Here is a 21,925-nt window from a genome sequence, read left to right on the forward strand (position 1 = left end):
GGTGCATTTATGTTCAAGATTGTAGTGTCCTCCTATTGGAGTGTGCCTTTAATCAATATGAAGTGACCTTCCTTATCTTTTCTAAATAATGTTGGGCTGAAGTCTACATTGACAGATATTAGGACAGCAACCCCTGCTTGTTTTCTAGGCCCATTTGCTTGAAACACCATTTACCAACTTTTCACTTTAAGGTAGTGTCCATCCTTTGTAGATGGATGAGTTTCTTGGAGGCAACAAATGAAAGGATCCTGCTTTTTTTTTTTTTTTTTTCCTTTCAGCTAACGGATCCTGCTTTTTAACCCAGTCCACAATCCTGTGTGTTTTGGTTGCAGTATTGAGGCCAGTGATATTGAGTCAGTATTAAAAGGTATTTATTTATTTTTGCCATTTTCATATATCTGCATTGGCATCTCTTTCCCAATTTGGGGGAAGTTTTTTTCTATGATTTTATTGAAAATGCCTACTATGCCTTTGGAGTGAAATTCTTTTCCTTCTACTATACCCTGAATTCTTATGTTTGATCTTTTCATAGTATCCCGAATTATCCTGAAATTCCCCTTTATACTTTCCTATTAGTTTGTCTTTGTCTTCGTTGGAGTGTATTAGATCTGCCACCTGGCCTTCTAGCTTAGATATTCTGTCCTTTCCTTCATCCACTCTATTGATGAGATTTTCTACAGAGATTTTTATTTCATTGACTGTGTTCTTCATTGTTAGTAATTCTGACTGGTTTTTCTTTATTATTTCTATTACCTTATTTTTGTCTTGTATTAACCTCCTTATTTCATTAAATTGGTTTCCTGTGTCTTCTTTGATTCTTTTGATTTCCTCTTTGATTTCTTTGGGCATATTTATAATCATTCTTTTGAAATCTTTCTCAGGCATTTCCTCTAAATCAGTGTCTTGGAGGTTCTTCTGATGTATTAATAACTTTTTGGTGTATTTATATTGTGTTGATTTTTTGTCTTTCTTGTGTTATAATGTATATATTTTTGCATCCTGGATTAATTTAATGCTTGGATTTTTTAATTATCTGTAGTATTATTTTATGTATCACTCAATGTGGTGTTTTATATCTTCAGGGTAGGAGCTTAAGGTGCTAGGTATGGTGCTTAAGACTCTCAGAGTATCTACAAAAGTGACCCTAGATGCTGGGTTTGCCTGCTATGAGAATATTCAAGTAGGCTGAATGGAACAAAATATAGGCAGATTCTAAAATTTAACTAAACAATGTACACATTCAATGAGAAATAGCACAGAGTATTTATGCAAGGGTAGGTATTATGACAACCAGATCCTCTAACATAGTCACAGTCCCTTAATCCTGTCAAGTACAAGACTAAAATTTCTGGTCTGTAGAACATTCCAAGTCAGCTTGTGACCAAGTGAGACCCTTCCCTAATGAATGACAGAAGATGAAACAAAGCCACTATAAGACAGGAAGCAACAAATGACAAGCCCAAAATACAGCTTTTTTAAAAATGGCAAATTCGACCATCCATCAAATTTGACATATAATTTATCCTGACATGGAAGGTGCAATTAGCACTTCCAATCCAAGCCTATATACCAGGCTTATTTGGCAGCTACTGACCTCGTGTAATTTCAGTTACCTTTTGGGATGGTTTGGGTCTCAGTTATGCTGTGCTCCTCCTTGGGTCCTTCTTTGCTGTGCTGTGAGCTCAGGTAGGCTGGCTGGGTGGTTGGATTGCTGCTCTAATCGCCTATGCCCAGTGCATAGTGAGCTCCCTTCCCAGGTGCTTGGTGGCGCTTGAGCTGGCGATGGGGGAGGGGAGGCTGTGGAAGGTGGCTGATGTTTTCCTGCGATCCTCTTCCTCCGTTTCTCCCCGCCGTCCTCTTTTCACATTTCTTCAGTTTGCAAGGAGCTCTGGTATGAGTGGAGAATGCCCTTACCTGGCTCTTCCTGTGGCTCAGGCCGAGCCTGGAGGCTCGCACGGACCTGGAGCCACTTCTGCCTGCCTATGTGGGCTCTAGACAGTCTGGATCTCTCCTACTTCTCTGCTGCAGTTAATTATTTGTTTGTTTGTTTGTTTTGTTGTTGTTTTGTTTGATTGATTGATTGTCTTTTAAGGTAGGGTCTCACTCTGGTCCAGGCTGACCTGGAATTAACTAGGTAGTCTCAGGGTGGCCTCGAACTCAGCAATCCTCCTACCTCTGCCTCCTGAGTGCTGGGATTAAAGGCATGAGCCACCATGCCTGGCTGATAATTTTTTATGCACCTCAGTTTTTAGTAGAAGAGTATATTTTGCTGGGGTTTTTTGATTGTTTGTGTTGTATTGTTTTGTTTTGTTTGGCTTTTCCTCCCCTAGGCTGCTTTCGCAAGGTTCCTATGCCACCTTCTTAAACTTTTTATAGAGAGTTTTCATACTTGGACATAATGTTTTTGAACATAATCCCCTCCCATTACTATTACCTTCTTTTGTCCCCCATTCCCATTCCACTGAACTCCCCCTTTTGTTCCATCTAGTCTCTCTTGTACGCTGACGTCTTTTTTCCCCGCCTCCATCACTTGTCTAGTCTTTCTTTTCCTGCATTTTCTGGTGTATCTTTCATAAAGACAAAATTTATAATGGCACAAGTGTTGTCTACATTATTTTCTTGGCTAATTGCAGTTGATTATTCAGAACTAGACCATGCTAACAGTCCTGCCATGAAAACCTCCTGTGACCGACCATGCTTTGAGGCAACTGTTCACTCTTTTCTCTGATTTCTGCTTTATAATCATGTAATTTCTACTTTGCTGAGCTTCAGGTCAAAAGACAATGCCTGATGCACAGATTCTTAGTATCTGGCATGTAGTAAACACCCACAAAACCACTGAACAAGCTGAGCGTGGTGGCACACTTGGGAGTTAAAGGTAGGAGGATCACCATGAGTTCGAGGCCAGCCTGAGACTACATAGTGAATTCCAGATCAGCCTGAGCTGAGTGAGACCCTACCTCAAAAAAAATAAAACAACAACAACAAAAAAAAGTGAACTACATCTGCTGCATGTGGACTTGACATGTCCAGCACTAACCAGCCGCATGGATTTTGATGCAGGCCAAGGTTCTGTTTGGTGTAACCCAGTTTGTTCATTTCAAATAATCCCTCCACACTCCCTTCTAGGGTTACCATACCATCTGGCCTAAGACTCTTTGCTGCCCTCTAGCTGTTGGAAGCCTCCTCCATCTCAGTCATAGCCCTGACTGATAGTAAGGATTGGTGGTATAGAATTGTCCCCAGAACTGGAATGCAGGGCACTGGTAAAGTGCATGTGTAGCATGTGGAAACCCTGGGTTCAGTCCTCAGCACCTCCAAAATTAAATAGTCTTTCTTCCATTCCAGCCCCAGGACCCACTTAAGTATGATCATTCCTATATATATGTTTTTGTTGTTGTTGTTTGTTTGCTTGCTTTTTGAGGTAGCATCTCACTGTAGCTCAGGCTGACCTGAAATTTACTCTGTAGTCTCAGGGTGGCCTCGAACTCATGGTAATCTTCCTACCTCTGCCTCCTGAGTGCTGAGACTAAAGGCATGCACCACCATGTCTGGCTTCCTATATACCTTTCTTTAAATATCTTTATTTATTTATTTGAGAGAGAAGGAGGCAGAGAAAGAAAAAATGGGCACACAGGACTTGCAGCCACTGCACACGAACTCCAGATGCATGCACCACCTTGTGCATCTGGCTTATGTTGGTCCTGGGGAATCAAACTTGGGTCCTTTGGCTTTGCAGGCAAGCACCTCAACTGCTAAGCCATCTCTCCAACCCCCATATATCTTTAGTAAGAACTGGCTCGTGGGAGGACAGGAAAGGACTAGACACCCCTAGAACAGGAAAAATCCCCCCCCCCTTTTTTTGGTTTTTCGAGGTAGGGTCTCACTGTAGCCAAAGCTGACCTGGAATTCACTATGGAGTCTCAGGGTGGCCTCAAACTCATGGCAATCCTCCTACCTCTGCCTCCCAAGTGCTGGGATTAAAGGCGTGCGCCACCACGCCCGGCTAAATTCTTATTTTTTAAATTCCTTGGTAACTCTTCTGTATAATTTGTGAATATAATTATAATAGCTCTATACATTAAGTGGAAACTTTCCCCCTCCCCTTTGGGTTAGGAACTTGGCAGGGTGCATGAATGTGTTTAAGTGTAGGCACACATACCATAGCACATACATGGAGGTCAGAGGACAACCTTGGGTTGTCCATCTTGTTGAAAGCAGGGTGTCTAGTTTTGTTGTTCACATTTTCCTTGAGCTTTTGGGCAGTTCCCCTGTCTCCACACCCCTTCACACTATACGTGCACTTGGATTACAGGTACCTACCACTGCATCCAGCATTTATGTAGACTCTAGAGATCTGAACTCAGGTACTCATGCTTACATAGCTTTTACCCACTGAGCCATCTCCCTAGCCTCTCCTATTTACTTACTTACTTATTTATTTATTTATTTATTTATTAGTTAAAAAGGCACGCAGAGAGAAAAGAGAATGGGCATGCCAGGGCCTCCAGCCACTGCGAACAAACTCCAGATACATGCACCACCTAGGACATCTGGCTTTACATGAGTACTGGCAAACCAAACCTGGGTGGTCAGTCTGCAAACAAGGGCCTAAACTGCTAGGCTATCTCTCCAGCCTTCCCCTTTTTATTTATTATTTATTTATTTTGAGGTAGGGTTTTGCTGTAGCCTAGGCTGACCTGGAATTCACTTTTGTAGTCTCAGGATGGCCTCAATCATGGCAATCCTCCTACCTCTATCTCCCGAGTGCTGGGATTAAAGGCATGCACCACCACACCCATCTCCCCTTTGATTTTTTATAAATATTGTTATTATGTATTTATTTGAGAGAGAGACAGAAAGAAGTATATATATATATAAAGAGAGAGAGAGAGAGAGAAAGAAAGAAGGGGTGAATGAATGGGTGTGCCAGGTCTCTAGCTGCTGTAAACCAACTCCAGACACATGTACCACCTTGTGTATCTGGCTTACATGGGTATTAGGGAATCAAACTTGGGTCCTGTGGCTTTATAGGCAAGCCTCTTAACCACTAAGCTATCTCTCCAGCCCTTGTTTTCTGGGTTTTTCAAAAATTTTTTAAATACTGTATTTATTTTTATTTGAGAGAGAAAGAGACAAATAGAGAGAGAGTATGAGCACACCAGGGGCTTCAGCTGCTGCAAACAAACTCCATATACATGTGCCACCTTGTGCATCTGGCTTTTGTGGGCCCTGGGGAATTGAACCTGGTTCCTTTAGCTTTGCAGGCTAGCACCTTAACCACTAAGCCATCCCTCCAGCCCTTATTTTCAGGGTTTTTTTTTCATGTTTTATTTATTTATTTGAGAAAGAGGCAGATAGATAGGGAGAGAAAGAGAATGGGTGCAGCAGGGCCTCTAGCCACTGCAAACGAGCTCCAGATGCATGTGCCATCTTGTACATCTGGGTTAAATGGGTACTGGGGAATCGAACCTGAGTCTTCCATCTCTCCAGCCCTTATTTTCTGTTTTAAGTGAGGCTGGTAAGTTGATTTGTCTGTGTTGATTGGCATCTCAAAATAGTTGAGAAAATCCAGGCATGGTGATGTGTATCTGTAACAACTGCACTGAAGGCAGGAAGACAAGGAGTTCAAGACCAGACTCTGCTACACAGTAAGTTTGAGGCCCGCCTAGACTGCATGAGAACCTATCTGAGAAATAAATACAATAAAGCCGGGCGTGGTGGCGCATGCCTTTAATCCCAGCACTCGGGAGGCAGAGGTAGGAGGATTGCCGTGAGTTCTAGGCCACCCTGAGACTCCATAGTGAGTTCCAGGTCAGCCTGGGCTAGAGTGAGACCCTACCTCGAAAAAAAAAGAAAGAAAGAAATACAATAAGATAAACAATTCAAAGCAGATATTTAATTAGTGAAATGTGGCATTACAAGGATCTAGTCACTTACCTAACTTAAATTTATTAGTTCTTGAATATTTTTTGCAAGTAGATAGGGACAGATAAAGAGAATGGGTATGCCAGGGCCTCCAGCTGCTGTAAACAAATTCCAGTTTCATGCACCACTTTGTGTATCTGGTTTTGCATGTGTACTAGGGAATCGAACCCAGCCATTCGGCATTGTAGGCAGCACCTTAACCACTGAACCATGTTTCCCATCCACCCAACTTAAATTTTGGTTGCATCTATAAAGATAATGGCTCAGAGTATGAATATGAAGTAGCAAAACAGGAAACATTTGCATGTTTGTGCATGCATGTACTGCTGGGATCAGTATGTTCACACATGTTTAGCATATGTTCCAGTGCTCAGCACATCCCCAGCCTTTGCATGCTTCTTAAAAAGTTCTTTCAACTCCACACATAGCCAGACTCTAACCCTAACCCTATGAAAAGGAAGATTGGCCTGGCAGGTTCTGGTTAGGCTGTGGCATCTCCCTGGACCCACATTTAGTTTGCTTGTAGTCTGTGGCCATGAAACTAGCCTTCAGTCCTGGACAGCCACCATTACAAATGCATTTCAGTCCTTTTGTGAGCATTTATACACAAATGTATCACCACCATAAGCAGAGAAACTCAAAGCATATGTCTCCCAGACAAAAGCATCAGAACGGCATATTCCGAATAACACCAGTACTGCTATCTCAGGAAAACATCAGCCTATAAGCTTCAGGTTTCAGCCTGCTGTTTAAACCTGCCTTACTCAAACAAACTAATCATAAGACAGAGAAGAGCGTATTACATTTTTCTAAATTAGTATAGTTCTGTCTGACCATTATTCAATAAGTATGTTTACATACATACTGTTGGGGGGGTCTTATTAAAAGTAAATATTTCCAGGCATGGTAGGAAGATCACTGTCAGTTCAAGACCAGCATAAGACTACATAGTGGATTCAAGGTCAGCCTAGGCTAGAGTAAGACTCTACCTCAAATAAATAAATAAATATTTGCCAGGCATATTGGCACATGCCTTTAATCCCAGCACATGAGAGGCAGAGGTAGGAGATAGACATAAGTTCGAGGCCAGCCTGGGATGACATAGTGAATCCCAGCTCAGCCTGGGTTGGAGTGAGACCCTACCTGCAAAATAAAGTAAATATTCACTGAATGCAATATCTTTTTATATAAAATGAACTTTCAGGGCTAGAGAGATGACTCAGCAGTTAAGGCACTTGCCTGCAAAGCCTAATACCTCAGGTTCAATTCCCCATTACCCACTTAAAGCCAGATGCATAAAGTGGTACATGCATCTGGAGTTCATTTACAATGGCTAGAGGCCCTGGTGTGCCCATGCTTTCTTTTTCTCTCTCTCTATCTCTCCCCTACACCTCTCTACTTACAAATAAATAAATATTTTAAAAGAATAAAATGTATTGCTGAAGACTCCACATACTTGGGCTGCAAGGCCACTGAGAAATCCTGCTGGAACTGAACTGATAACCTCCTCCATGTAGACCAGCTGACAGAAAGCTAGAAGAAGCCATTCTACATGTAGTTCAAAGGGAGAAAGAGATACAACCAATGAAGATACTCAGCAGTGGACACTGCAAGCCTTATAATTAGCCAGCCAGGCCAAATGAGCCAACAGGTGCAATAGTGGCACATCTGTCATGGTGGAAACCAACTTCCCTCCAATTGGACTGGAGGCCTGCTCCTTGGGGGGGAATACATCCCTGATACTGAAAACTTAAAACAGTGGTAGTCATGAGCCCTACAAGGGGTGTAACATCTCTGGTATCTGGATAAGTATATATACTATGCTTATCAAACTGCCCAGTAAGCACTTCTCTTAATATTTATACCCTTATATTAACGCTACTCTCACTTTGGGTAGAGAATCATCTCTTTTCAGATGGCAGTGACCTTGGGATGACTCAGAAGGTATCACAGTCCTGGAAAGAAGTGACTGGAGTACTGAGTAACATCTCGATCACACCTTCCAAGGCTCAGGGTCTAATGTGGAAGAGGTGGCAGAAAGAATGTAAGAGCCAAAGGAAGCATAGGACTCCTTACAACGTGCTCCCTCCAGACATAAAATGGCCTGCATATCCATGACCTCATAGTGTCTGACACTACCTAAACAAGACCATCATAAGAGGAGGAAAAGATCATGACATCAAAATAAAAGAGAGACTGATTGAGAAGGGGAGGGGATATGATGGAGAATGGAGTTTCAAAGGGGAATGTGTGGGGAGGGAGGGTATTACCACAGGATATTTTTTATAATCATGGAAAATGTTAATAAAAATTGAGAAAAAAAAATAAATGAATAAAAGGAACTTTCAGGAAAAATTTTATGTAAAGCTTGGTACTGTAACATGTACCCTGTAATCCCCACACTCACAAGGCTGAGGCAGAAGGATCATAAGTTCAAGGTCAAACTGGACTCCCTAGTGAGACTCCATCTCAGACAAACCAAAAGCTGGGGAAGAGGCTGAAGACTTGGTTCAGCAGGTGAGACTGCTTGTTCCTGAAACATGAGGACCTGAATTTGATTTTCATCATCCTCATGAAAAGCTAGGCATGCCCACACATGCTTGTAACCCCAGTCCTGAGGGTCCAGAGGTAGGAGAATCACTGGGGCTCGCTAGTCAGTCAATCTGACTGAAAAACCAGCAGTTCAGGGCTCAGTGAGAGACTCCATTTCAAGTGGAAAGAAAGCAGGTGAGCAATAGAGGATACTCTGCATTCTGCTTTGGCCTTGGCATGCATGTGCATGGAGCATATGCATTCGCACTCACACACACAAAGCCAGGGGTATAGCTCAGTGGCAATGTGCTTGCCTGGCATGCACAACTCAAGGGCCTAGGTTCGGTCTCTGGTGTGAAGGTTCACACCTATAACCTAGCACTTGGATGGGTGGAAGGAAGAGAGTAGTTCAAGTCCATCCTCAGCAACATAGGGAGTTCAAGGCCAATCTAAGCTGTATGTCTCAACAAAAATGTGTTTGTGTGTGTGCGTGTGTGTGTGTGTGTGTGTATACCTATATTTGTAGATACGTTTTTAACTTGATGTTGTGATATATCTAAATCACATTTATTTTAAGTGTCTACATTCATTTCCCACCCATTCTGCATGCCAGTTTTCTTGGTTTTACATTAGCTTTTCCTTTGTCTTAGAGCATATTCTCTTAGTGTATATGACAGGCAGGTAGAAAGGAATAGAGGGATTTTGTTTCATTAGTAAGTTCATAATAGGTAATAACTTAATGTTCAGGGAATAACATTTCTGATTAACTTAGGAGCAAAATTATTAACTTAGGGTCCAATTAAGTTATGGTAGTAGACTTCAGGGGACCATAAATTAATTGTTCTCAGTTATATGAATAATCTTTCCCAGTGATCATATATTGCTTGCATAATTTAAAATGCAAAAGTGATGAATAACAAAGTATCTAAATCCCACTAAGAAAAATATAATGAATAAAACTAAATCTTTGATAATTACAGGTCCTGAAATCATTACTATGAAACAGAAAGATCTAGCCTATATATTGAAAGCTATGTCATTATCTGTGAGTGTACTTTTTTTTTTTCTCTCCCTGGACTGTGGTCTTCTTGAGGACAAACTGTTTATTAATCTTCATATCTAAATTGCTTTTTAGAGAATCTAACCTGTGACATAGAAATGAGTATGGCACACAAACCACCAGGTTCATTGAGTCACAAATTTCTAAAATATTTATGTAAGCATTTGAGACTAAAAATATGAAATATTAGCCTCATTCATTTTCTTTTTCTTGGCCTCAAGTTTTATAGCTAAAGATGACCTTGAACTTCTGATCCTTCTGCCTTCATTTCCACAAGTACTAGGATTACAGGTGCGTACTACTACACTTGGTTTTATGTGATGTTAGGCATCAAACCCAGGGCCTTGTACATGCTAGGCAAGTGATATATCAACTGAGCTATATCCCTATCCCTACCTCCACTTTTTTATTCTTTTTAGCAATTTATTGGTGTAGTTTGTTTGTTTCTTTGTTTATTTCATGGTAGGGTTTCACTCTAGCCCAGGCTGACCTGGAATTCAGTCTATAGTAACAGGCTGGCCTCAAACTCACAGCTGCCTCCTGAGTGCTGGGATTAAAGGTGTGCACCACCTCACCTGGCTGAGGTATATTTTATAACTGTCAACTAAATGATATAACAATCATCATAAATCTGTTTTAGAACATTTTCATATATACCCTCTAAAGTCCCTTAAGCTTATCTACAATTCCCACTGCCAACCTACATTTCTTACAAACTATGTGACCTGCTTTATGTGGCTTCTTTGAGCTACCATGATGTTTTTGAGGTTCATCCATGGCAAAGCATGTCTCAGTGGTTGTATGATTTGTCAAATAGCATGGGATTATACACATTAGCTTTTAAAATTAAACACAAGCCCCCCCCCAAAAAAAAGCACCTAGCTGACAGAAAGCTGGAAGAAGCCATTCTACATGTAGTTCAAAGGGAGAAAGAGATACCACCAACGAAGATACTCAGCAGTGGACACTGCAAGCCTTATAATTGGCCAGCCAGGCCAAATGAGCCAACGGGTGCAATAGTGGCATGTCTGTCATGGTGGAAACTAACTGCCCTCCAATTGGACTGGAGGCCCGCTCCATGGGGGGGGATACATCTCTGATACTGAAAACTTAAAACAGGGGTAGTCATGAGCCCTACCAGGGGTGTAACATCTCTGATGTCTGGATAAGTGTATATACTATGCTTATCAAACTGCCCAGTAAGCAGTTCTCTTAATATTTATACCCTTATATTAATGCTACTCTCACTTTGGGTAGAGAATCATCTCTTTTCAGATGGCAGTGACCTTGGGAATGATCCAGAAGGTATCACAGTCCTGGAAAGAAGTGGCTGGAGTACTCGATCACACCTTCCAAGGCTCAGGGTCTAATGCGGAAGAGGTGGCAGAAAGAATGTAAGAGCCAAAGGAAGGTTAGAACTCCTTACAACATGCTCCTTCAGACACAAAATGGCCTACATATCCATTATCTCACCATGCCTGACACTACCTACACAAGACCATCATAAGAGGAGGAAAAGATCATGACATCAAAATAAAAGACTGATTAAGATGGGTAGGGGATATGATGGAGAATGAATTTGAAAGGGGAAAGTGTGGGGGAGAGGGTATTACCATGGGATATTTTTTATAATCATGGAAAATGTTAATAAAAACTGAGGAAAAAAGTACCTAATAACTGCAACTGATAAGTGAGATTTATTCATTTAATAAACATTTATTAAAATCTAAAGATAGCCAGGCATAGTGGCTCACACCTATAATCCCTGAGTTCAAGGACAGCTTGGTCTATGTTATGAGTTCATGACAGCCTGAGCTGCAAACTGTGACCCTGTCTCAAAACAAAAACAAAAAAGGGGGAGCTAGAGAAATGGCTTAGTGGTTAAGGCGCTTGCCTGCAAAGCCAAAGGACCCAGGTTTGAGTCCCCAGGACCCATGTAAGCCATATGCACAAAGTGGTGATGTGTCTGGAGTTTGTTTGCAGCAGCTGAAGGCCCTGGCATGCCTGTTCTTTCTCTTTTTCTCTCTCTCACTCTCTCTTTCTCTCTCTTAAATAAACTAAAGATATTTTTTTAAAAAGATTTAAAGCCAGGCATAATGGCACATGCCTTTAATCCAATCACTCAGAAGACAGAGATAGGAGGATTGCTGTGAGTTCAAGGCCACCCTGAGACTATATAGTGAATTCCAGGTCAGCCTGGACTAGAGTGAGACTCTACCTCAGGGGTAAGGGGGAGATTAAAGTATGATCTAAAGTATTTAAAGAATACAAGTGACAAAGACTGACCTACAGGGAAACAAATATAATCAAGCATGTAGGTTAGAGAGAATCATATGCTATGTTGAAATACTTATAAAATAATGTTTATTAAGAGAGGAAAATATTTGCTGGACTATTTGAGAAGAGTCTTCAGAAAAGTGTATATGTACTGGATATATTCAGTTTACCGGACAAGGAATGAAAATTCCCTTTAAAGATTATTTTTTAAAACTTTTATTTGAGGGCTAGAGAGATGGCTTAGCAGTTAAGGCCCTTGCCTACAAAGCCTAAGAACTCATGTTCAAATCTTCAGGTCCCACGTTGTCCGATGCAGTGATGCAAGTATACAATGTCGCACACTCACACAAGGGGGCACATGCATCTGGAGTTGGTTCACAGTGACTGAAGGTCCTGGTGCACCCATTCTCTCTCTCTTTTTCAAAAAGAAAAAATTATATATATATATATGTAGAGTAAGAGAAAATTGGCACACCAGGACTTCTGCCACTGCGAACCAACTCCAGATTCATGTGCCACTTTGTGCATCTGCCTTCACATGAGTACTGGGGGATCAAACCTGGGCCATCAGGCTTTGTAAGCAAGTACCTTTAACCACTGAGCCATCACTTCAGCCCAAAACATAATATCTAAAAAGTATGTATCTTAAAAGTATGTATTTTGTTCAAGAAATAATCAATTATCCTGTGTAAGCAAACAGATCTCATAAGATATTATTGGAGAAGAATGAAGCTTAAAAATATTGCTTGCTACCATAAAAGGGAAGGTTGAATGTTATGTTATCTATGATGTATGACCAAGAGAGAGGTATTAAAGGAGAATACTTTCACTTCTTTATTTGACCAAGTTGAGAAAGATAGAGGAAAATAGAAAAAAGGTGAGGGATACCAAAAGAAAGATAAACAATCCAGTGAAACTTACGGCACAGGTAGCAAACCATATTAGGTGCTGCTGTATCCACCCGCATATGTGGCCAGGATTTGGTTGAGAACAACTGGCAAAGGAAACAGACAGAAAACTCTTAACCAGGGCTAGGGAATGTGGATGTTGTAGTTATCTTCATGTTGCTGGGACAAAATACCCAACCAATAGCAGCTGATGGAAGGAAAACGTCTATTTCGGCTTTATCTCAAGGGGAAGCTCCATGACAGCAGGGGAAAGCATGGCACTAGAATAGGCAGGACATCACCTCTGCCACAGCAGATGGAAAATAGCAGCAAGAGAGTGAGCTAAGCTCTCACAAGGGAGAACAGGCTATAACACCCCAAAGCCTGACTCCACAAACACACCTCCTCCAGCAAGGCTCTGCCTCCCAAATTGCCATCAGCTAGAGACCAAGAACCCATCTGATTCAAACCACCACAGCGGTTCCGTTAGTAAATGCTTAATTAGCATGCATGGAGCCCTGTATTTGATCCCCAATACAGCATAAACCACATGTGAAGAAAAATGCCTGTTATCCCAACACTTGAGAGGTAGAGGTAGGAAGATCAGAAGTTTAAGGTCATTCTTGCCTGTGTAGTAAATCCAAGGCCAGTCTGAGCTACATGAGATCCTCTCAAAATAAATAAATAAACAAACAAACAAACCAGGTATGGTGGCACACACCTTTAATCCCAGCACTTAGGAGGCAGAGGTAGGAGGATTGCTGTGAGTTGGAGGCCACCCTGAGACTACATAGTGAATTCCAGGTCAGCCTGGGCTAGAACAAAACCCTACCTCAAAAAAAACAAAATTAAATAAATAAATAAAATATTAAGACTAAAGAGATGACTCATTGGTTAAAGGCACTTGCCTGCAAAGCCTGCCAACTTGGGTTCAGTTCCCCAGCCACTTCCATAAAACAAAACAGGCATGCATTTACAGTGACAAGAGACTCTGGCATGCCCATATACACAACACGTGTGCAAATAAATAAATTTTGAAAATCTTAAATGTGTGAGGAGGTTCACTGACACTAAATAAAATAAAATCTGTTCAAAGCAAAGTAAGGAGATAAGAAATAATGGGAAGAAAGAACAAGTGTTAAAGATAAGTGGAATTTTTTAAAATATTTTATTTGAGCCAGGCGTGGTGGCACACGCCTTTAATCCCAGCACTCGGGAGGCAGAGGTAGGAGGATCGCCATGAGTTCAAGGCCACCCTGAGATGACAGAGTTAATTCCAGGTCATCCTGGACCAGAGTGAGACCCTATGTCGAAAAACCAAAAAAAAATTTTTTTTATTTGGTCTGGAGAGATGGCTTAGCGGTTAAGGCGCTTGTTTGTGATTCCCCAGTACCCATGTAAGCCAGATGCACAGATAAAGCATGCATCTGGAGTTCATTTGCTGTGGCTAGAGCCCCTGGTATGCATATTTTCCCTCCCTCCCCCCCTTAAATAAATAAATAAAAAGATTTTTAAAATATTTATTTGAGAGAGAGAGAGAAAAAAAATGGGCACTCCAGGGCCTCCTGCCACTGCATACAAACTCCAGACACATGTCACTTTGTGTATCTAGCTTTATGTGGGTACTGGGGAATCAAACCTGGGCTTTCAGGCTTTGCAAGCCAACACCTATAAGTGCTGAGACATCTTTCTATCCCAAGAAGTTGAACTTTGGACAAAAACAAGAAAGCAGTGAGGAATCCAGCCATGTAAACACATCCTACAAGGCAATGTGATTCTGGTTTGCATTTTACAAAAATCACCCCAGCAGCTGGATAGAGTAGGTTGGAACTTTATACAGGCTCTAATTTCTATGGGTTTTGTTTGTTTGGTTTGGTTTTTTGAGATAGGGTATCACCGTAGCCCAGACTGACCTGGAATTCACTGTGCAGTCTCAGGGTGGCCTCAAACTCACAGTGATCCTCCTAACTCTGCCTCCCAAGTGCTGGGATTAAAGGTGTGTGCTACCATGTCCAGCAGGTTCTAATTTCTAGATGAAAGATTGCTCAGTCATGGGGCAGAGACATTTGTAACTTTGATAAATATGCTAAACTTTCTGTGTAGCATCTAGCTTCCATTTCTCCAAGCCACATATGAGAGATCTATTTCATTTATTTATTTGTTTACTTATTCATCTATTTGAGAGAGTGAGAGTATGGGCAGGCTAAGGTCTTCTGCCACTGCAAACGAACTCCAGATGCATGCAGTACTCTGTGCATCTGGCTTTACGTGGGTACTGGGGAATAGAATCCAGGCCTTCAGGCCTTGCAAACAAGCACACCTTTAATCACTGAGCCATCTCTCCAGCCCTCTTTTTAGTTAATTATTTTGTGTGGGGTTGGAAAAATGGCTTAATGTTTAAGGCACTTGCCTGCAAAGCCTAAAGACTCATGTTCGACTCTTCAGGTCCCACATAAGCCAGACACACAGTGGCACAAGTGTGCAAGGTCACATGCGCACAAGGGCCGCATACACCTGGAGTTTAATTGCAGAGGCTGGAGGCCCTGGTGCACCAATTCTCTATCTACCTCTTTCTCTCTGTTACTAAAAAAAAAGAAATAACGGTAATTTTTGTGTATATGGTGTGTGCACATGTGTACAGATGCATGAACACCATGTGGATGTGTGCAGAGGCCAGGGAACGCTGGGTATTCTTCTCTATTGGACTTCCAATTTATTTCCTTGAGATAGAATCTCTCACTGAACCCAGAGCTGCCATTTGTTTGGTCACGGCCAACCAGTGAGCCCAGCAATTCTCCATATCTTCACCCTCCTCAGCACTGGGATGACAGGCATTTGTGGCCACACCTGGCTTTTTGCACATGTGCTTGGGCTTGGACGCAGATCCTTATGTTATCTGCTGAGACATTTCCCCAGCCTATTTCTTCCTAGTCTTACACCAAGAATGAAGCTTTGGAAATGTACATATGTTTAAAATAATAATAATAATAGTCAGAAACCACAAAACCAAGATGGTGGAAGAGCTGAATTCTTTCTGGAGGATCAGGGAAATCCCTCCCTTGCCGCTTCTAGTTTGCACTTTCTTTACTGGGCTCCTGGTGCCAGCCTCCATCTTCAAATCCAACAACATAACATACACCAACTCTCATGCCTCCTTGTCTGTAAGCCAGGAATGGGAACGCACACTTGCAATCGCCTGTACTTGGGAGGTGCAGGCAAAAGGATCAGGAAAGAGATCAGGGTCATCCTCAGCTACATAGTGAGTTCAAAGTGAGCCTAGGCTATATGAGACCCTGCCTCCAAGAAAAATAAAAATCAGAAGCAAACTACTCCTAATGCCTTTTTATAAAATCAACTTTTTTTCCTTTTTTTAGGAAAATCACATCACAGAGCATATTGGAATATCGACTTGGAAGGAGCACACTTTTCTCACTGATGGTGCCTTACTTGCCAAGAGCTGCCAAGCTGCAATGGAGTTAGCCAAGCATGACACCGAGGTTCAAGATATGGCCTTTCAGTATGGGAAGCACATGGCCATAAGTCATAAGGTATTTACATACCCTTTAGAATTTGCAGACTTAAATTGCTAAAATGATGCACTTAATATGTTGCTTTCATGTCTCAAAACTGTTGGTTGTGCTCTTAAAATCTGTCAGTCATACATGGTTGTGGTTTTTATATAATGAAATAATATGATTGATAACTACTATGTGATTTTGATAGAAAGCTGTATTTTACTGAAGCTGTGTTTGGTTGGTTGGTTGGTTGGTTGGTTGGTTGGTTGGTTGGTTGGTTTTTCGAGGTAGAGTCTCACTCTAGCTCAGGCTGACCTGGGATTCACTATGCAGTCTCGGGGTGGCCTCGAACTCACATAGATCATACTACCTCTGCTTCCTGAGTGCTGGGATTAAAGGCGTGCCCCACCACACCCAGCTTGAAGCTGTATTTGTGATATTTGTCTTTTCTTACCACTTGAAAGAATTTTTTTAATTTTTTTTTTAGATTTATTTTTATTTATTACAGAGAGAGAGAGAGTGAGAATGGGCATGCCAAGGCCTCTACCCACTGCAAACAAATTCCAGACACGTGCACCACCATGTGCATTTGGTTTTTGTGGGACTTGGAGAATTGAACCTGGGTCCTTAGGCTTCTCAGGCATTCACCTTAACCGCTAAGCCATCTCTACAGACCCTTTTTTTTTGGCATTTTTTAAATTGACAAATTATAATAAGCCATTATAATTCTCTCCCCTCCCCCACTTTCCCCTTCACAACTCTACACTCCATCATATCCTCTCCCTCTCTCTATTAGTCTCTCTTTTATTTTGATGTCATCATCTTTTCCTCCTATTATGAACTAGGCACTGTGATGTCATGGATATTGAGACTAGTTTCTGTCTGCATAATTGCATTGTAAGCAGTCCTGCCCTTCCTTTGGCTTTTACATTCTTTATCTCTAAAGTAGTGAGAAGAGCCCTTAGGCTATATGCCTAGGAGTGCTATAGTTGGGTCATATGGTACATCTATTTTTAGCTGTTTCAAGAACCTCCACACTGATATCCATGATGGCTGGACCAGACTATGTTCCCACCAACAATGTAGAAGGGTTCCGTTCTTTGGCATCCTCACCAACATTTATTGTTATTTGTTTTCTTGATAGTAGCCATTCTGTAGTTTTAATTTGTATTTCCATGATGGCTAAGGATGTAGAACATTTTTTTAGATGTTTATATGCCTCCTGTATTTCTTCTTTTGAGAACTCTATATGCCTTCTGTATTTCTTCGGAAAACTTTCTACTTAGTTCTATAGCTCATTTTTTAAATGGTTTGCTGAAAGAATTCTTTTTTTTTTTTTTTTAATTTTTAGAGGTACGGTCTCACTGTGGCCCAGGCTGACCTGAAATTCACTATGTGGTCTCAGGGTGGCCTCGAACTCATGGCAATCCTCCTACCTCTGCCTCCCAAGTGCTGGGATTAAAGGTGTGTGCCACCATGCCCAGCACTGATAGAATTCTTAAAAGAACTCTTACAATTTATTAAATATCATTCACAGAATAGGAGATTTTTTTTTATTTTTGTTACAGTTTTCTCACAACTTCTTATGTGAAACACATTATGGAAATTTAGCAACTGGCAAGATGGCTTAGCAGCTAAAAGTGCTTGCTTGGGCTGGAGAGATGGCTTAGCAGGTAAGGCTCTTGCCTGCAAAACCTAAGGACTGAGGTTCAATTCCCCAGTACCCACATAAGCCAGATGCACATGTTGGCACATGTATCTAGAGTTTGTTTTTAGTAGCTAGAGGCCCTGACACATCTGTTCTCTCTTGCTTGAAAAGCCTGTTGATGGGCTGGAGAGATTGCACAGTGGTTAAGGCACTTGGTTGCAAACCCTAACAACCTGAGTTCGATTCTCCAGTACTCACATAAAGCCAGATGCCCTGGTGTGCCTCCCCCTTTCTGCTTGCAAATAAAATAAAATGATTTTTTTTAAAAAAAGAAAGCCTGCTGGTTTTAGTTCCCAAGCTACCCACCTAAGCAGAATACAAAAAGTGACACAAGGGTTGGAGAGATGGCTTAGCGGTTAAGCGCTTGCCCGTGAAGCCTAAGGACCCAGGTTCAAGGCTCGGTTCCCCAGGTCCCACATTAGCCAGATGCACAAGTGGGTGCACGCATCTGGAGTTCATTTGCAGTGGCTGGAGGCCCTGGCGCACCCATTCTCTCTCTCTCTATCTGCCTCTTTCTCTGTGTGTCACTTTCAAATAAATTTTTTTAAAAAAATTTTAATTAAAAAAAAAAGTGGCACAAGGACTGGGGAGATGGCTTAGTGGTTAAGGCACAAGGTGACAAAAGGGCACATGATCACACATGCACACAAGGTGACGCACATGTCTGGAGTTCACTTGCAGTGGCTGGAGGCCTTGGCATGCCAATTCTGTCTCTCTCTCTTTTTTTGTGGTTTTTTTTTTTCTCTTCTATCTCATAGAAAAAAAAGTGAGCTGGGCATAGTGGTGCACACCTTTAATCCCAGCACCCTGAGCCTACATAGTGAATTCAAGGTCAGCCTGGACTACAATAAGACCTTACCTCAAAAAAACAGAAAAAAAGAAAGACAAGACAGCCAGGCAGATGTGCCACTTTGTGCACCTTAGCTTTACACGGGTACTAAGGAATTGAACCTGGAATGATAGGCTTTGCAAGCAAGCTTCTTTAATCACTGAGCCATCTTCCCAGCCCATGCTTATGAAATCTTATTAAAATACATTTAAAAACTGCATAACTGGTGCTTTCTGACTATGACTAAAACATACTAGTACAGATGCATTTTATTGACATAACTTATTTACCCCTTCTAGATAAATTCTGACCTCCAGCCTTTTATTAAAGAAAAGACCAGTGACTCTATGACTTTTAACCTAAACTCAGCTCCTGTAGTCTTACATCAGGAATTCCTTGGAAGAGATTTGTGGATTAAGCAGATTGGAGAGGTAAGGTGAAATCAGTCTCTCTCACTCTCCATATATATATGTATACTATTTACTTGATCCTAGAAGAGAATTCATAGTTCATGATGGTTTAAGGCTATAGATCAGCCATTTTTTAGTTTGTTTTATTTTGAGAGAGAGGCAAATAGAAAGTGGGGGGTGGGGGAGAGAATGGGCTCACCAGGGCCTCCAGCCACTGCAGACAAACTCCAGACACATGCACCACTTTGTGCATTTGGCTTACATGGGTCCTGGGTAATTGAACCTGCATCCTTTGGCTTTGCAGGCAAATGCCTTAACTGCTAAGTGATCTCGCCAGCCTGGATCAGCAATTTTTTAAAAAAGCACATTTTAAGCCAGGTGTGGTGGTACACACCTTTAATCCCAGCACTTGGGAGGCAGAGGTAGAAGGATCACTGTGAGTTCAAGGCCACCCTGAGACTTCAGAGTGAATTCCAGGTCAGCCTGGGCTAAAGTAAGACCCTACCTCATAAAAAAAAAGGAAAGAAAGGAAGGAAGGAAGATCAAAACACATTTTAGCAGATAAGATTGTTTTGAAGGGGCTGGAGAGATGGCTCAGCTGTTAAGGCACTTGTCTAAAAAGCCTAAGGACCCAAGTTTGATTTCCCCAGCACCCACATAAAGCCAGATACACAAGGTGGCATATGTGTCTGGAGTTTGTATGCAGTAGCTAGAGGCCCTGGCATGCCCATTCTCATATTCTCTCTCCTCCCTCTCCCTCCCTCCCTCCCCCCCCCCGTTTCTGTTTCTGTTTCTGTTTCTCTTTCTCGCTCTCATAAATAACTAAATAATGTAAAAAATAATGACTGTCAGCCAGGTGTGGTGGCACATGCCTTTAATCCCAGCACTTGGGAGGCAGAGTTCAAGGCCACGCTGAGACTACGTAGTGAATTCCAAGTCGGCCTGAGCTAGAGCAAGACCCTACCTTAAATTTTTAAATAAATAAATAAAGGTAAAATAAAGAATGTCAAACTGCATTTTATTTAAAAAAAATTCTTGAGCCAGGCATGGTGGCACATGCCTTTAATTCCAGCACTCAGGAGGTAGAGGCATAGGATTGCTGGCAATTAAAGGCTGCCCTGAGATTACATTGTGAATTCCAGAGCAGCTGGGATAGAGGGTGACCCAACCTTGCAAAAAAGTGTTTTATTGTTTTGTTTTGTTTTGTTTGTTTTTTTGAAGTAGGGTCTCACTCTAGTCCAGATTGACCTGGAATTCACTATGTAGTCTCAGGGTGGCCTTGAACTCACAGTGATCCTCCTACCTCTGCAACCCGAGTGCCAGGATTAAAGGCTCAAGATTCTTTTTTTATAATCTGTATTTTTAAAAAGCTAAAAGTTAGAGCTTGCAATACTGTGTTTCTTCTTATCTGAGGTTTTAGAATTCTACCACACAACACTACTGTGCCTGTTGCCTGTTGAGAATGCTAATTAATTGGCAGGATTTTTTTTTCTAAAGGCTTTCAAAAATCGGGCATGGTAATAGCGCCGCCCTTTCTGACCGCAGTTTCCATTTGCGGACTCAAGCCTACGCTGCACAATTCCAGGAGCTCCATCTGTCTGTCCGCCCATTGGGTTATTTTCAAGCAAACTTGGACCCTGAACCTTCACTCTGAGGATTTATCAACAGCAGTGGGGAGGCAGGAGGGTAAAGGACTTGATTGGTCGTTCCTGTAAAGGACTTGACTAGTACCGTTCTGCCTTTCGTGGGGCATGGAGATGGCAGGTGAAAGGGAATGTTTTGATTTTCTCTTAACTCAGAAATTCTGGTGCAAGAAGTTCTTGTCTTTTAATTAAAAGCCTGGTGGAATTTATTTTACTTTATGGTTGCAATTGCCTAAGTTAGTATGACGCTATGGACAGGGGAATGGTGCCAGAAAGAGCTGAGGGTGGGAAATTAGGGATAGCCATCTTAGCCTAGCGATGATCTGTATGCTAAAACATAAGATTTCCAGCTATGTCTCTCGCTTTCACCTTCTCCTAGCCCTCTTCAAAATGCTAGTAGCCCTCAAATACACTAGGTAAAAATCTGGAGGAGTCCTTTCTTAGGAAGCTGTCAAACACAGAGAAAAGACCAGCAGAGTTGCTCTTAGAGTCCCTTCAATAAACATATGTTGTATCCACTAGTAAGTAAGTATTTCCAAGGAGGCCTACCAATGGACAGGGCTCAGCGTACCATGTGCACAGACTCTCCAGCTGCCTCACTCTGAAGCAGACCAGGTATCAGAGGACCACAGAACACTGAGGAAATACTCCACTGTGAAAAGAAAAAAGCTAAACCAACCAGCAAAAAGGAAACTCTGAGGAAATAGCCAGTGCGGGGGGAGCAGCACTTTCAGGAGCACCATGACAGTCCGTTTCAAAGCCTTAAGCCACAAAGCAGGAGCAGATGCTTTGTGCACAAGCACAGCCCAAACAAGAAATCAGAGTTATAAAATGTGAAAATATTGGAGGCTTTTACTTTTTGGGGGGTGGGGGTAAGGTTGAAATGGGGTCTTACTAGAGTCCAGGCTGACCTGGAATTCACTATTTAGTCTCACTGTGATCCTCCTACTTCTGCCTCCCAAGTGCTGGGATTAAAGGCATATGCCATGCCTAGGCCTCCCCCTTTTGTTTTAGTCAGAAGAAGCTTAGAGAAACAAATAAGAAGCTGGAGAGCAGGAGAGATGGATTAGCAGTTAAGATGCTTACCTGTGGGCTGGAGAGATGGCTTAGTGGTTAAGTGCTTGCCTGTGAAGCCT

At 41.8% G+C, this 21,925-nt stretch overlaps 1 protein-coding gene across 3 annotated transcripts in view; it reads left to right on the forward strand.

Moving 5' to 3' along the window:
* The window catches only part of Pdss2 (decaprenyl diphosphate synthase subunit 2), a 322,043-nt gene that overhangs the window by 234,309 nt on the left and 65,809 nt on the right, over positions 1-21,925 (forward strand). For 2 of the 3 annotated variants that reach the window (XM_004660609.3, XM_045155170.1), the window contains 2 exons: positions 16,059-16,232; positions 19,036-19,167. In XM_004660609.3, coding sequence (XP_004660666.1) covers positions 16,059-16,232; positions 19,036-19,167 — 306 coding nt within the window. The remainder of the gene's footprint in view (positions 1-16,058; positions 16,233-19,035; positions 19,168-21,925) is intronic. The other variant, XM_045155171.1, reaches the window with a different exon arrangement.

The sequence above is a fragment of the Jaculus jaculus genome, chromosome 7 (genome assembly GCF_020740685.1).
Source record: "Jaculus jaculus isolate mJacJac1 chromosome 7, mJacJac1.mat.Y.cur, whole genome shotgun sequence".
Classification (NCBI taxonomy): Eukaryota; Metazoa; Chordata; class Mammalia; order Rodentia; family Dipodidae; genus Jaculus; species Jaculus jaculus.